Source organism: Homalodisca vitripennis, unplaced genomic scaffold (genome assembly GCF_021130785.1).
Source record: "Homalodisca vitripennis isolate AUS2020 unplaced genomic scaffold, UT_GWSS_2.1 ScUCBcl_2414;HRSCAF=7154, whole genome shotgun sequence".
Classification (NCBI taxonomy): Eukaryota; Metazoa; Arthropoda; class Insecta; order Hemiptera; family Cicadellidae; genus Homalodisca; species Homalodisca vitripennis.
The window spans coordinates 77136-92648 of NW_025778562.1; the positions used below are offsets into that span (position 1 = coordinate 77136).

The following is a 15513-nucleotide window of genomic DNA, read 5'->3' on the forward strand; positions in this document are numbered from 1 at the left end:
CAGGATTTAGGAAAGTAACCAACGTGTAGGCATGCATTAAATAAAGTTTTTAATAGCTGATGGGCTGTTGGCGGGAGTTCCTTTAATATTAAGTTTGTTATCAAGTCATACCCAGGAGCTTTCCTCAACGGTAGGTATTGGATAACATTTCTAATTTCAGATGTTGAGATATACTGAGTGGGAAGCTCAGCAGATAAGATTGTGCTATTTAAAAACCTGTTGACTTCATCTTCAGTTTGCAAATTAACAGTAGGGTTAGGGGAAAAAGCATTTTCAAAATAATTCGCAAAAACCTCACATTTTCAGAGTCACTCTGGTACGTCTCCTGGCCTTGTTGAAGGGGAGGGATCGTAGAAGGCGTTCTGAGAATTCTTTTGGTTGCCAGCCACATTGAACTATCGCCTGGGTTTATTTCACTCAAATATTTCTGATAGTCATTAATTTTGAAAATATCTAATTCTGATTTTATTTTCCTGATGAGCCTGTTAAGCTGCATGCGATCTTCTGGATGCCTGTGTCTCTGCCACCGTCTCCTAAAAACATGTTTTTCTTTAATTAAATTAAGAATTCTTTGCGGAGGGCGATTAGGACAAAACATGGTTTGTGATTGTTTTGCGACTGCTTTTTTAACCGAATTTTTAATCAGCTCAGTGAATTGTAGTACACAGTTGTCAATATCTTCGAAAGACTGTAAACAATTCGGCAAGATAATATTAGTTTCTAATTCGTTATGAAATACAGCCCAGTCAACTTTACCATTTATTAGTTTCAATGGAGGATTGGTTAAAATCGGGTTTAATTGAAAAAGTTACAATTACTGGTAAGTGGTCAGGACGTTAACTCGCATAAGGTTTGCTGTACTATCGGTTCATTGAAATTATTAAACAAAACAATATCTAATATGTCAGGTTGCTGGTTTCTCTGCCACGGATAAAATGTTGGTTCTACAGGAGCAGATATATTAATAGTTGTAACGCATCAAGTAGTCATTCATTTTATTACCCTTTGGGTTATTAGTGCGACATCCCCATAAAGTGTTTTTACTGTTTAGATCTCCCATTAAAATAGTAGGACTATTATTATAGAGAATCCTATTAAAATCTTCATCAACAAAACGTTTGTTAGGAGGTAAGTATGCTGATACTAATGAAAAGTTGAGTCCATTTTGTAAAAATATTTTTATGGAAAAACAGCTTCTAAACTTTGTAACTGGGGGAGCAAGAAATTCGTGGTGTTTTATGTTTCTTTTGATCAAAATTGCGACACCCCCCAGAGGCATGAGGAGCCACTCGGTCCTGTCTGTAAATAGAATAGCCACTTATTTTAAATTTATCATTGGGCAGGAAGTGAGTTTCAGTGACACATGCAACATCTATATTATGTCTTACTAGGAAATCTGTAAAGAGATGTTTTTTGTCTTTCAAGCCATTGGCATTCCAATTGAGAACAATTAAGTTTTTAAAGAGAGTTGGGGCCTGATTGTTAGTCACGGGCATTTTTAAAGAAAGAAGCAATAACCTGCTGAATAACCTTTTTCAACTGGGGTATGAGTATTTTTACTACATTGCTTATTATTTCGTCAAGACCTGAGATGTTACCTGCTTCCAGAGATTGTGGATCCTCTACGGAGTTTGCAGTTGAAGGAATGTACGACGGATGAGCCACCTCAGCATAGCTGGGGGAGTTCATATTCAACGGAGATCGAGGTGGAGATGATTTTGGTTGAGTTTTCCCTAGGTTCGTTGAGTTTTCGGGGTCGTGTCGTTGTAACTTGTGGGACGAGATTCTTGGTCGTTCCCTATGGAGGATTTCTTGCGACCGGTCAATTTCTGCTTGATGCCCTGGTAGTATTTACACCTCCTGTAATTTGAAGTATGTTCCTCGCCGCAGTTAACACACACTGGTTTGGTTTCTTTACTGACCGGGGCAGTCTGAATAGAGATGGGATCCCGAGCACCGCACACAGCGAGGGTCCAGTTTGCAGAAGTTTTTTTGTGTGACCAAAGTCTTGGCATCTCAGACACTGTGGGATGTTTTTTGACTTCCTTTTAATTTCCACTTTAACTATGGCGTGAAACAATTGTTCAAGGTTCATAATATCACGACCACTTTCCGAATTCTCCAGCTCTACAAAACAGAGTGGCATTGGACTTTTGTTTTTGTTGAACAATCTTGATACTTTAATGGTCGGGTAACCCATGTCACATAACTCTTGATTGATTTCTTCGTCAGTTAGAGAGTAGGGAACATTACGAATGATCACTTCAAGGTTTTTGTCCTGGGAAGGTTTAAACGTGAAAAACTTTACTTGATTTGTTTCATAAAAGTTAGTTAGTTTCCTGTAGTCATTTATTTCTGTTAGGTTTATCTTGATCGATTTAGCTTTGATTTCAGTTGTGAAACTTGATATTACATTACACTTAATATCTTTTTATTATTTCTTGGTGGTTAATTTACGTCACGCAAAAATATTGGTGGGATTTTAGATCGTGATTTATTTTTCTTTATATCATCAGGAGATCCTTGTTCCATTTCATGTCCTTGTTGTGAGGAAGGAAGACAGTAGCTATGATCTGCAAACATTGGTATGGGTTGGTTCAAGTTATCTTGAATCGGTTTTTTGAATGAATCTCACATCACATCGACGTAGTACTTCTTAGGAGGTGGAGAAGCATTTGCAGTTTTAGTAATATGTCGCTTTTTTGGATTCACGAAGTCGTTGTTGTTATCGGGGAAGAGGAACAGTTAGCATTTCATTCATGTCTAACGTCGAACTTTGTCCGAGCGGGAACAATTCATTAGCCTGGCTGGCTGTCATAGCGGTAGGAGTAGGTTTAAAACATTTTAGGTTAAGCCTTTGTTTACAATATTTGAATTGAACATCAAATTTCTTGTGTGAACGAATCTTGTGAATTAATCAAACAAATACAATTTAAACACGGTAAAAAGTTTAAAAAACAATAATTAAAAAACACTTAAATAAGACTTTTGAACAAACAATTCGAAGAAAATAGCGGACTAGAAAACACTAGGTAAAACTGTTTTGTCAGTCAGCTGAAGATCTTTGTTTTTACCTCATGTAAACAACTACGAGTATCCTGGCTGAACATAACCTATTAAATAAATAGGTCTTCTTTTGTTCTGAAGTTTTGTTCACAGCAAAAACAGACTATGATGCATTCTCTTGACTAAATCATGAACTATCGGTATGGTTTTTTGTGACACTGATAGAAAATAAGGTACTTTGGGATTATACCGACCACACCCAGACATGAATCGTTATTTCACATTTCGTTTCTACTGGTTACTAGATTAGCGTAGAACAATATTTCGTCAATATAAAACAGGAATTGTCTTATCGCAAACACCTCCCCATCCTCAGACAGAGGTCAAAGTCGAGCGTCTAGTAGATAACGTGATTGCAGAGTCTCGCCGCCCGTTCAGCTGGTGCATCGCTTTGTTGTACTTCCGTGTTTTACCTCTACATTTCTCCAAACACAAAAATTCAACAAAAACAAACATTTACCAAACTAAACTTTTTATTAAAAAAACACTCAAAACTTGTTTTTATTCTTGATCACATTCCGCCACCCAAAATGCGAGTGCCTCCGGCCATCAGCGCGGGCTTCGGCAGCACCTTCGGTGCTGCCCCGCGCTGATGTCGACGAAAGAAAAACATCCCTCGAGATAGTACCTATCAGTAAAATATCAAATTCTAGAGGGGCTAATCAGAAATATAAATTGAATTGTAATGGAAAGGCAATGATGTACCGTGCAAATCACGTGATGCCGCGCGGCCTGCCGTAATCAGGATTCTCGAGAAAGATAAGATAACAGCGACAACAATACCGATCACAATACCTGGAAATGCTTGTAAGTTTGTAATTTTGTAATTGAAGAGTTGTTTTTTCGTTCTATCATGTTTGTTTCTATAAATTTCTATTTTTGTGTTCTTCATACTGGTGTGGTCGGTATAATCCCAAAGTACCGAAAATAATTTTAGAAGTAGTTTGGTGTATAACTCAAAATCGTCAAAAAGGAGACTTGGTTCATTGTCGCGATTAACCCGCCATGTTTAAATTTAACGTGTTTGTTTACTACTGGCAGTTTATAGCAAAAAATAACATTGCTAAAAATTTAGAAAATGAAATGAAACGGCAAAAACATCTCAAATGTTTTTTCTTTTAAATCCAGTAAAACAAAATACTCTGAATAATATTTTGATCCCCATCGTTTAAATTTTGTTTCTGAAGATAAAGGATTTGTGAAGGAAGAAAGGTTTTTTCCAGACATTTGCCATTGTTCATTGATACAAGAAATCAATAACACTGCGTTTAGAAATCTAAACAATTTACTAACCTAGGTTGGTTACATATCGACAAACTAGGTTACAGGAAGAAAATCATGCTAGAGCTTTTGAAATCCAAAGAGCTGTGACACTTAAGGTTGGGACACACACATAACCGCACCGTGCTCGACACGTGAGTCGGCCGATTGTCGGTGCGGGCTCGGCTCGGTTACCGTGAGGCCACACATGTCCGTATGCAGTCCGAGCGCAACAATCTCACTGTTTGTACTAGAACATGTTTCTTTTGAATTCGAAGTGACAGATACTTAAAAAATATTCGAAAGATTAACTATTGCTTGAGAAAATTGTTAATATCCATTGTTGTTATTTTTATTAATCGCTGTGGTGAATGAAAACATTATAATGCTACAGTAAAGCTTTGTACAATCAGCTAGTATGTAAAATTTGTAAATATCATTATCTTGGTTATATTTTTTTATCTCTATAAATTCTTGTTCATTGTGTTTCATTGCAATGAATTTCGGTCAAATACACTATAAACAGTATATTTAGTGTTTTTTGTCAAGAGCTATAGTGTGATGCCAGAGAGTTTGCCATGTTACAAGCCCTTTTATAATAATTTGTAAAACATAGTAAATATTTGTAAAATATATGCTGGAGAACTTACAAAAAAACAGATTTTTACAAAATGTTTTTCTTTTATAGCTCCGAGGACAAATAATTTATTGCCAGGAATTTAGTCAAAAATAGTAGAAACATAAATATATTTTCTAAAAAAATTAGAGTATGGTTGATCGGTCAAATGATATTGAGTACTTGTTTAAGATAATACATTAGTGTATGGTTAGTCTTGTCTGCTAAGTTATAATATTTAAATAGACACGTTTAGAGCATTATAAAATAATTATTTATAATATAATATTTAATGTTACATGTGTAAAGTCTAATATTTGAATTGTAAATCATGCATACATCCTTTTTGTTTAATACAGCACACTAGTTATACTAAATTTAAACTTTGAAACGTAAGAGTACATTATTTACTACATAAACTACAATAACTCATTTTGTTTTCATTTCATTCTTGCTCGATTCCGCTATTTTTATTTTTTACCCTTTTTGTATATAGTATCCCCAACACAGGCACAGCCTCTTATGGGGTACCTAAATTTCCCTTATTTTGTAAATCTATTGGCCTAATTATTAGTTTAAAAAAAAGAAAGAAAAATCTAAAAGGATGTAACCTACTTTTTTACATTTTATTACTCTAAGTACATAAATTTGAAATAAAGTAAGTAGAACACATTTTTTTATTTGTTATTTACTGATATTGTAATACGTTATGTCATAGTATTATTTATTTGTATGGCAATAATATTTATTTGTAATATTCAGTTTGTTATTATGTGGAAATAAATGATTTATTATTATGATTTATTTTTAAACATGGGTTTTTCTTGCTTGAAAAATCTTATTGTAAATAAAAATATTTTTATATTTTTACTTTATTGAAGTGAAAAAAAATTAAAAATGTCATAGAAACATTCTAAATACGACCCTTACAAAATACCGGAATAAATGTATCAAGTAACTTCAATACATCAAAGAAAAATAGATTTTCGCGCAAATAATTACATGCTGGTTATTTTTTAATTAATGAAAATGTTTACCGTATAGATTTTTCATAATTCAAATCTAGTTTTTTAAAATCACTTAAGGTACAACATGGTTTTCAAATTTGTTGTAATAAGAAAATATGCACAATAAGAAAATATGACTAGTTTACTCTAAGGTAAGAAAATGTAATACTTTTAATAATAAATACGATTTTGTACGCGAACACAGGATGTAGAGTTAGTAGGCTATACTAAATAATTCACTAAAATAGAACGTGTAGACTACTTAAATAGTTTTTTTAAAAAGAAGAACGCAACAGTAAACAACATATGATGCCGCTCGTAGACCGCACCGTGCCCGTCAAAATTCAAACTAAACATATCGGTGACGGTGCGGGCACGGTGCGGCCACGACGGTCTGGTGTCGGTGCGGACATGTGTGGACTTGCAGGTTGAAAACTGCGCTGCAATTCTTTCACCGTATGACGGCCAGCATACGGCCGACTGACGTGTCGGGCGCGGTGCGGTTATGTGTGTCCCAACCTTTATAATCACAACCAACATATTGTTGATAAAACTCCATGTACGTAATAAAGCTTAAACACTAATTATTGAAACTGAAGTAAAGAATACAGGTTATAATAAGTCTGCACTGAACGAGCAACAACTAAAAACTGACCAGAGACCAATAGTAAAATTGTGATTGTCATGGCAGAAACAAGATGGGTGCGCCTTATGAGTCATAAGGTTCATTATACAAGGTGATAAATACATACATACATTATATACATTACACATTATACAAGTCATAAGGTATATTAATTTTTCAAAACCGTACTGTGACTGTGCATGGGTTTATTAGAAATTTCTAATATGTGGAATATTTTAGGTTTCCTTGTTAGCTCATTGTGCCGAATTGACAAACAAAGCTGTCTAATTTGAATGATCGGTTAGTCTACAAATTTATTTTATGAAGCTGTTTGCTGTATTTTCTTAGGGAGTTTGTTATTTTATGTTCAAAAGAATCAGTTTGGGTCTTCATTTTAATATGAACGTTTTGCCAGTAACTAAGTTCCCTGTAATATGTATACGCTACTGAAGGTACTTACACAACAGTAGCGTTACCTTTATCAGCTGATAAGATTTTCAGCGCGCCGTTTTCCCCAAAGATCGACAGTTCTATCTCCTCTTTTGTCAAATTGGGCTTTGTGGGAGGAATTTTGCATAGCAAAACCTGGCCTTGCAACGAAATCTGACACTCTCTGTTCCCCACATAATCGTGTAACAGACGACTCTATTTCTGATACGAAATCCAGTGCATTTACCTATTCTTGTGCTAAATAAGATTTACTTCTTAAATAAAACTGATATTTTTGCAACATTGATGTTTTTTTTGTAAATGTTCTGTAAATATTAGATATAATAAATGTCAGTTTTGAGAGCGTTAAACACTATTAAAAAATTGACAGGGTCGAAACTTTCACCCAGGTTCATTCGCAAGTTCGAGGTGTTGGAAAAATCCTCGCTTGTGGGTTTCTTGCACATTTATTTGAAGATAATAAAATCGTTGTCTAGGTATCACAGGGTTTAAAACTTCAGTAGTTCTCAAACTTCTTAATGAAATTCAAAACCAGGTTGCTAACTTTTAGTATCTCAAAAAATATTTAGAACTCTGAACCTACGAAGCTCTTTGGCCATACACTCTTTTTCATCATTGTTTAGGTTCTACATATAGATCTACTGTTTATATTGCTGTTATACTGTTTTTCTGTATGGAAAATATCCAATAAACCCAGTGTTTACTGTTTAATAATGCCTTCTTCCATTCCAGTCTTAGCCATTGCACAAGACTTTGGGCCGCTACCACCATCCATCCATAAGCTTTTTGTTAAGTACTTTACAAGAAGGTTGAAACTATTTCATGCAACCCCTTTTTGCAAAGAACATTGCAGACCTCTGTTTCAACAGTTTGAAATCTTAAGGTAATTAGTGTATCTCGTATATTTTACAATTCATCTTATAGGCATAAAGGTTTCTGAGGGCCTAATCCTGAACAATTTATGTGTACATAACTGTGGTAAGGGAACAGTAAGTTGTTTTTATACTTTAATATAGATGGAGTAAAACATAAAATTATTATCCTGTGTCAGCTTACAAGTTTTAATACTCTTCCAAATGAGTTCAGAAACCTATCTAGAATTAGTTAATAACTGTAGCAGATTACTTTTCTTCTTCTTCATCCATGGTACCAGCTGGGTAACACCTCTCATTATTAGCTAACCTACTTACACAACTAATATCAAATGTACCATACATCAAAGAGCATTATAAAGATCAGCAAGCATGCAAATGTTATCTATCATGTTCAACTTATTGTTAAATATAATAACACCCACCTTGTCCTTTTCTGTCAACAAAAGGCAACGCAGCCATTTAGAGGAAGAAATTTCACTTCACTAGCATCTAATAAATTTCATTTAGTACCTCGATTTTGAGTTATCAATCAAAGGAGAAGTTTCCATTTTTCGTTTATATCCCCACGAAACTTTCTACCACTAGGGGAAAATTCCTCTCTGAACCAATTAGGGCATTTGAATACACCATAGCTGTAACTCTCTCCTTACTAACTTTAAACACGGAGCAGATTGTTCACGTCTTGACACCAGTGACTTACATGGAAGGGCTCACCAATTTATTCCAGTTTCATCGGCATTGTATATGTCATCTCTATTGTACCTTTTTTCTAGAGCTTCCATAATAAAACTTATCTTTAAATGCACTTCCAGCTGCTATATCCAATGAATGAAATAATATGAATACAATGAATGAAATTAATACAGTACAACATTTGTCAAGTCTTGGCGGAAGGCCTGGCCAGATATTGAGAAATTGGTCAATGGCACAGTCAATGAAGATTTGATCCAGGTAGCAGATGAGCAGCAAGAGAATTGTAATGCAGAACTTATGACCTGACGAAGTTAGCATTAACTGGCGGTGAAGAAATCTTAAATCAAGATGTTCAGGAATGGTATGTTCATTTTCATACTCTTCTACAACACTCTGCACGATTTGTTCATCACTTAGATATTCGTTTTCCAAATCATCATCACCAGTTACCCATTCCTGGTGATAATGATTTGGAAAACGAATATCTAAGTGATGAACAAATCGTGCAGAGTGTTGTAGAAGAGTATGAAAATGAAGAAGCAGAAAAATCAGATGATGACACTTCGGAAGAAGATAAAATAAGCCATGGGAGGCGAGAAATGCACTTCAGACATCACTAGCCTACATAGAGCAACAGGACCACTCAACAGTTGTTGACGTTATGTTATTCAAAAAGTGGAGAGACTACGCCTTCAAAAAAACAACGGACAACAAAGTTCAACAGAAAATTACGGACTATTATAAGGCCTAACGTAATCTTCAAAACAAATTTATTGTGAGTAATTTTTATATCTCCGTCTTTATTTAACATTAATTTATGTTATCTGAATTCAAAATCTGTATTTTTATGTTAATTATTTAACCACTTTTCCTTATACAATAATTTTTTATTCGTTTTACAAACATATGTATTTTTATAAAAAAATCCCAAAAGAGACTTAACTACTTTTGACTATATTTATTAATTACATATTATTATTAAATATAAATTATCATTTTTATAATAGGTTGGTTTATCCGGCCAGGGCTCGGTCCCGTGGTGGCCGGATATGAGGGGTTCTACTGTATTTAATCTAAAAATAAACTTAAAGGTCCAAAGGGATTTCTATTTCATGAAAACTGATAAATTTAATTATGAATGTATGCATTAATTCTTTAATCCATATTTCTTGTCAATTATATCTTTTTTCAGCTTAGGGATTAATTGTCTAAATTGGTGATTCAAATGTTAAAAACTCGTCAACATTATAGAATATTACCTGAAGCTTTGAACAGTTTTATGATTATCTTTGACACATCATTATGTTCTTTGTTAATCAATAGACCTATTCTCAAAAAATAGTTCATAACACAATTTTATGTACAGTAAACAAAGTGATATTGGGTAATTGAACTTTTTTCTACGGACATCCTCTATGTATTGAAATTTTATATTTAGTTAATAGTTATTATATCTTTTATACTCTATGTTACAGAGTATTCCATATTCATCATGGTATTATGTGGCTTTTATAAAGAAGACATACGGCTCGTTAATACTAGTTACAAATTTATTCCTCTTTACAGTGCTTGTCCACTTACACACCAGTGCTCAGAAACCATCTGTTGCTCAATTCTGCATAGTTATATTCTGTTTACATTTAACAGAGACTGTTTTAAAAATATTTACTGATGATATTCCACAAGTCTGAAAAGTGACAATCACATGGTATTCTTGATGACTGCTGTTACACTGCCAAATGTAAGAATGTTGTTTGGGCACTTGGTATCTAGGCTACTATACTCAGACACTCAAGCCTTGTATTCTAGTTGGTGTTGACTATGCCTCAATATTAAGAAACAACTTGTCACTTATAGGTAACCAATAAACACTATTGGTTACCTGAAGAAATTACTTTCCTGTAGGGTTAAACCAGTCTATGATATTGCCTGGTGAGGAGTATTTAGCTTAAGATCTTAAATCATACATGTCTGAAGATAATTTTGCACAAAAAACTTTATGTATGGAATCTACTAACATGAAGGCAGGTCCATTTCCATAGTATATTACTACATAGAATATCTAGATACAATAGTAAAGAAGGATTTATAACTAAAACAAAATATTATAAACATTAAATTCTATTTATTTAAAACAACAAGTAGATGCATTAACCATTTTACATTTTTAATTATACAAGTGCAGTTTTAAAAATTACAATTTTAAAATCATAACATTATGGTTAACATTTAGGTCTAAAACAAGGTATCAATAATGGTATTATTTCATTTCAACTTTCTAAAATAGCTTTATGATTTCCGCTTCCTTGCAGATCTTGTTACTCTATCAGAGGCCAGATGATCTTCATTTACATTTTTCACTGGAGTTTCTACAGTATCCACTCTACTCTTAGATGCTATTTTTGCACTCTTCAATGGTGTTTTTGCTGGCGTCTTTACTTTCTGAAGATGAGATTTTTTCGCTGGAGTTTTGGCTGAAGCGTCTGTAGTCGAAACATTAGACCTCTTCTTCGGTGTTTTTCCAGATGTCTGGACTGATCCTTCAGGATCAGAGTTTCTTGAATTTGATGAGGTTATAGAAGAATTCTTGGCTGGTGTTTTTATAATCCTTTTAAGAGTTTTGTTTGGAACTTTAAAGGATGTCTCTGAGGGGGGAACTGCTGGGAGCTTAAAGCTTGAGTCTTCTGATAACCGAGCAGATTTTACAGCAGGAGGACTATCATCCGACCTATAACATAACAGTTAAATAAAGATTTTTAAATTCTTATATTAAATGCTACGACTCTTAAATAAAAAAAATATCAACTACCAATACATATATTGTAAGTAATTTCTGGAGAGTTGAATTTTACCCTATTGGTAGTCTATGATAAGACACAAAATTTTACAACAGCTCCCAATTTTGCCCTTTGCATCCCACCTCTCATTTGCAGGCCTTTTTACAATGAACTTACTGAACTAATACATTGGACTCTATCAAACCTTTTATTAAGTGTGTTTGTGTTGTATAACAATATTTTTGAAGATGGGTGGTAATAGTTTTTAATATAAATTTTGAATATAATATTTCAAATATGCAAGATCTGTTTTTCTGTCTGTAAATTGTCATCTTTTATTTAATTTAGCTGTAACAAAGCTATTAATGAAATTTAATTCAAAATCACTTCTAGATTGACTTCTTATTGTGACTTACTCGTTATCCGAAGATTCTGGAGTTCCTTCGATGATTTCATCCTCCTCACCGACCACGCGACTAACAGTCTCATCTTGGCTCTCTTCCTCTTTATCTGATGCTTCCTCATCCTCTGAGACCACGTTCTCTCTGTCACCCAACTGGACATTCATATAAAACATTAGAGAGAGAGAGTACCAAAAACATAATACACAATATTGTAATTATTAAACCAAACTAGAGATAAATAGAAAGTTAAATAAGTTAAGTTCTGTAGAAGTTAAATATATAAAGTCAACTCCCGATTTTCTGGGGTCAGAACAACCATGTTGTGGATTAATCAGGCCAATGCAAATTGAAACTGTTGTGCATAATTTTTTGGAAAATTTCTTTAATTTTGTATTTATATTGAGTTTTAATAATTAATTATAAATATCAGATAAAAGGACCGCCATGCAGCATTTGTAGATAAGACGTAAGATAATTTTTATAAACAAAAAAGGTGGCGACGTGGCAGTGTAGTGAGTGAAAAAGAGCAGTCGTAATAACAACAATAGCATGCGCCCCGGTCGCTGTGTCCGTCTGCCTGTTCATTTGTATCAAGTGTTTTGATTATGGCTATTTTTGGACTTCCCCTTCATTTTTTAAGGGTTTGAGGAGGGGGAAGAGGGTTTGCTCCCTGAGCCCAAGGTAACTTGGAGCAGCAATAAATCACGTTGAGTGTTTCCTTGATTATTTTCAGGGGCAGGAAGTCAGTTAGCTTTATAACAAAATGTTTTTGTGGAAGTTACGTTTGACAATAATAAGGAACAAAGCTGCTGCAAAAAACAATGACCGATTTCTTCCTACGAAATAGTAACTAATCATAACTTATCAGTTGAATTGTGAATATTGTATACTGTTTATTAATTTTCATATTAAACTTGTTTTTATTCTCAACTAAATAGATGATATAAATGGCTTACAAATGCTCTTATTAGGTAGGTTTAACTGAAAACCTTTTTATTTAGCAATTACTTGATACCATTAATTAAATTTTACGTCTTCATCTTTACATTCAAATAACAAAATAGAGCAAAATATGTGACTGACTTAGTTAGCCAGTTTTCCCCAAATATTAAAAGCGCTTTGTACAGTGTTTTCCACAGGTAAACTAACTTTTTCATACAGGCTGGTTACTCAATGGCTGAGTCTACGGTTATAAAAATGGTACTGTGAAAAAATTCTCTCTTCTTGTCAGTTCTGAGGAAGAATATTTAATGGTGAAACAAGTTACCAATATTTGGCTGGCACTAGTTTGTCTAGTGACTCCAGACTGAATGGAAAGCTCCGCAGGTAGTGTGTTATTGACAGTAGAAAACCGTCTTGTTCCTGTCCAACTGTGCTTGCAGAGTCATCTCAAACTTGACAACCAGACGCTGCAGATGTTTGTCACTTTTGGATGTAGTCTGTAAAATGAATTTTTTAAAATTAGTTACTTCAAGTTGCTGTAATGGTGTAACACAAACAAAACTTCTGAAATAATACATGATAAGGAAACATTAACAATTACATTAACTAGTTACTTTTATGTTTTGTGATGTGAAAAGTTTTATTAATATACGAGGTGTGTCCTAAAAGTATCCGACCTTGACGTCTGGCATGAACTGACGTTACTCTGCGGCTACGGCAATCTAGTCCCCTTCAAAGTACTCCCCTCCACAAGCCACTACTTTATTCCATCGCTCCCCCCACTTCCGGAAACACTCCTTAAATTCATTTTGCGGAATGACGAACAGGTCCTTCGTCGCATTTTGTTTTATTTGTTCAACATCGTCAAGTATTTTTCTTTTCAAAGGAATTTTTAATTTAGGAAATAGCCAGAAGTCACAAGGAGCTATGTTAGGACTGAAGAGAGGCTGTCGTAGTTGGTTGATGTCGTGTTTGACCAAAAAAACACTGAATAAGATTTGAGGAAAGAGCTGGCGCGTTGTCGTGGTGCAAGATCCAGTCACGGCTTGTCCACAGTTCGGGTCGTTTCCTTTGCATTGCATCTCGTGACCTCAAGATAATACTCCTTATTCACTGTCTGGCCTCTCGGAGCATATTCGTAATGAGCAACGCCGTCCTGGTCAAAAAAAAAAAAAAACTGTCATCATTGTCTTGACATTGCTTCGACTTTGTCTTGCTTTTTTCGGCCGTTGCTCTTCGCGAGTTTTCCACTATGAAGATTGAGCCTTTGTTTCAAGGGTCGTAGCCATAAACCCATGACTAATCGCCAGTAATAACTTTTTTAAATAGCCCTGGGTCACTTTTTATCAAATCCAGATTGTCCTGTGCGATTTCAAGTCGACAGTTCTTTTGGTCTTCTGTCAGCAGCCGAGGAACAAATTTTGCAGAAAAACACGGTTCATTTAAAAATCTTTGTGTAATATGTTACAAACTGACGATATTGGTATTCCTAAATCTTCTTCCAGCTCTCGGACAGTCAATCGACGGTTTTCATTAATTGCTGCACGAACACGTTCAACATTTTCAGCGTTTCTGGCCGTTGAAGGCGTTGCCAGATCGGTCATCGCTCTTCACTGATATGCGGCCATTTTTAAAACCGCCTAAAACCACTCTTTTATTTGTGTATCGCCCATAGACACGTCACCATAAAACTTTCAGTATCATAGTAATCATCTCTGATGCTGAATGGCCAAGTTTTTGGCAAAATTTAAGGCAAATGCACTGCTCAACACGTTTAGTCATATTGAAAATGCGACACACACACACATGGCAGTACTGTACGGAACAGAGCGCTGTGACTCACTGAGTGACCGGATCGTATTCAATGTCTAATATGGGAAGGAGTAGGCTCGCCTTTCCCCTCCAATAACCGGTTCGAGCCGGTCGGTTACGCCACGTCCGCCGGTCGGATACTTTTTGGACAGACGTCGTATAGTGAATTATTTAAAGGATTTTAAAATATATAGAGATGCATTATATGTATTTTTTTTTTTACTAAAACTAATAAGTATATAATACAAAATGTTATTATGTGTAAATATATACATATTCTATTTTTATACATAATTGTAATCTTCCAAATTAAAAAAAATTTGTAATTCAAACAGCATTGCTGCTTAAAAGCTGGCTGTAGTGAAACAATTTTGGGTTTAGAATTATGGGAGATCTCATTTTAAAGATATAATTAATACGCATCAAAATGCTTTTTCATTTCTTTTTAGTGTATACTTTTTGTATTTAATCAATGAAGTACAAAAATGTTTAAGAAGAGTTATAACCCTACATAGCTGATAATAAAACCCACAGAGGTTGGTACAAAAACCTGAAGTTACAAAAGTTACACATTTTCAATGGTTGAGTGATTAACACGTTCGCTGCGGCAAAAGGCCCCCAATGTACCCAATAGCAGCAAAATTCGAACTCGTGAATTTTTGTGATTTAAAATCATCATATTAGATTGTATTAAGTGCTTACGATAATGGCCGGGACTGTCCGGACAGTGGCCTGCAGTTTTGGCATAGGCATTTTTTTTAAGTTGATAAAAAATCGTAATAACTTACCAGTTGTGATGAGTAATATCCAAAAGGACCAGAAATGCCCTAGATGACCTTGATTTTTACTGGATCTGTCTCCAAGCAACGGAACTGTCCGGACAGTGGTTCCGCACATAGCGTGTAATAATAGTATAGTATAATTAGCGTTGCGCGGCACAACGCTGATGCGTGGTTACTCAACACAAAAAACACAGAGATTATATT

At 34.6% G+C, this 15513-nt stretch overlaps 1 protein-coding gene across 1 annotated transcript; it reads right to left on the reverse strand.

Annotated features, from left to right (window-relative positions):
* Positions 1-10765: 10765 nt before the first annotated feature.
* Positions 10766-13135, reverse strand: LOC124372053 (the record flags this gene model as incomplete). The annotated part of the gene is made up of 3 exons (XM_046830411.1): positions 10766-11320; positions 11786-11925; positions 13041-13135. Coding segments are annotated over 3 exons (674 nt in total), but the record flags the coding sequence as incomplete, so codon positions are not given.
* Between the last annotated feature and the right edge of the window lie 2378 nt (positions 13136-15513).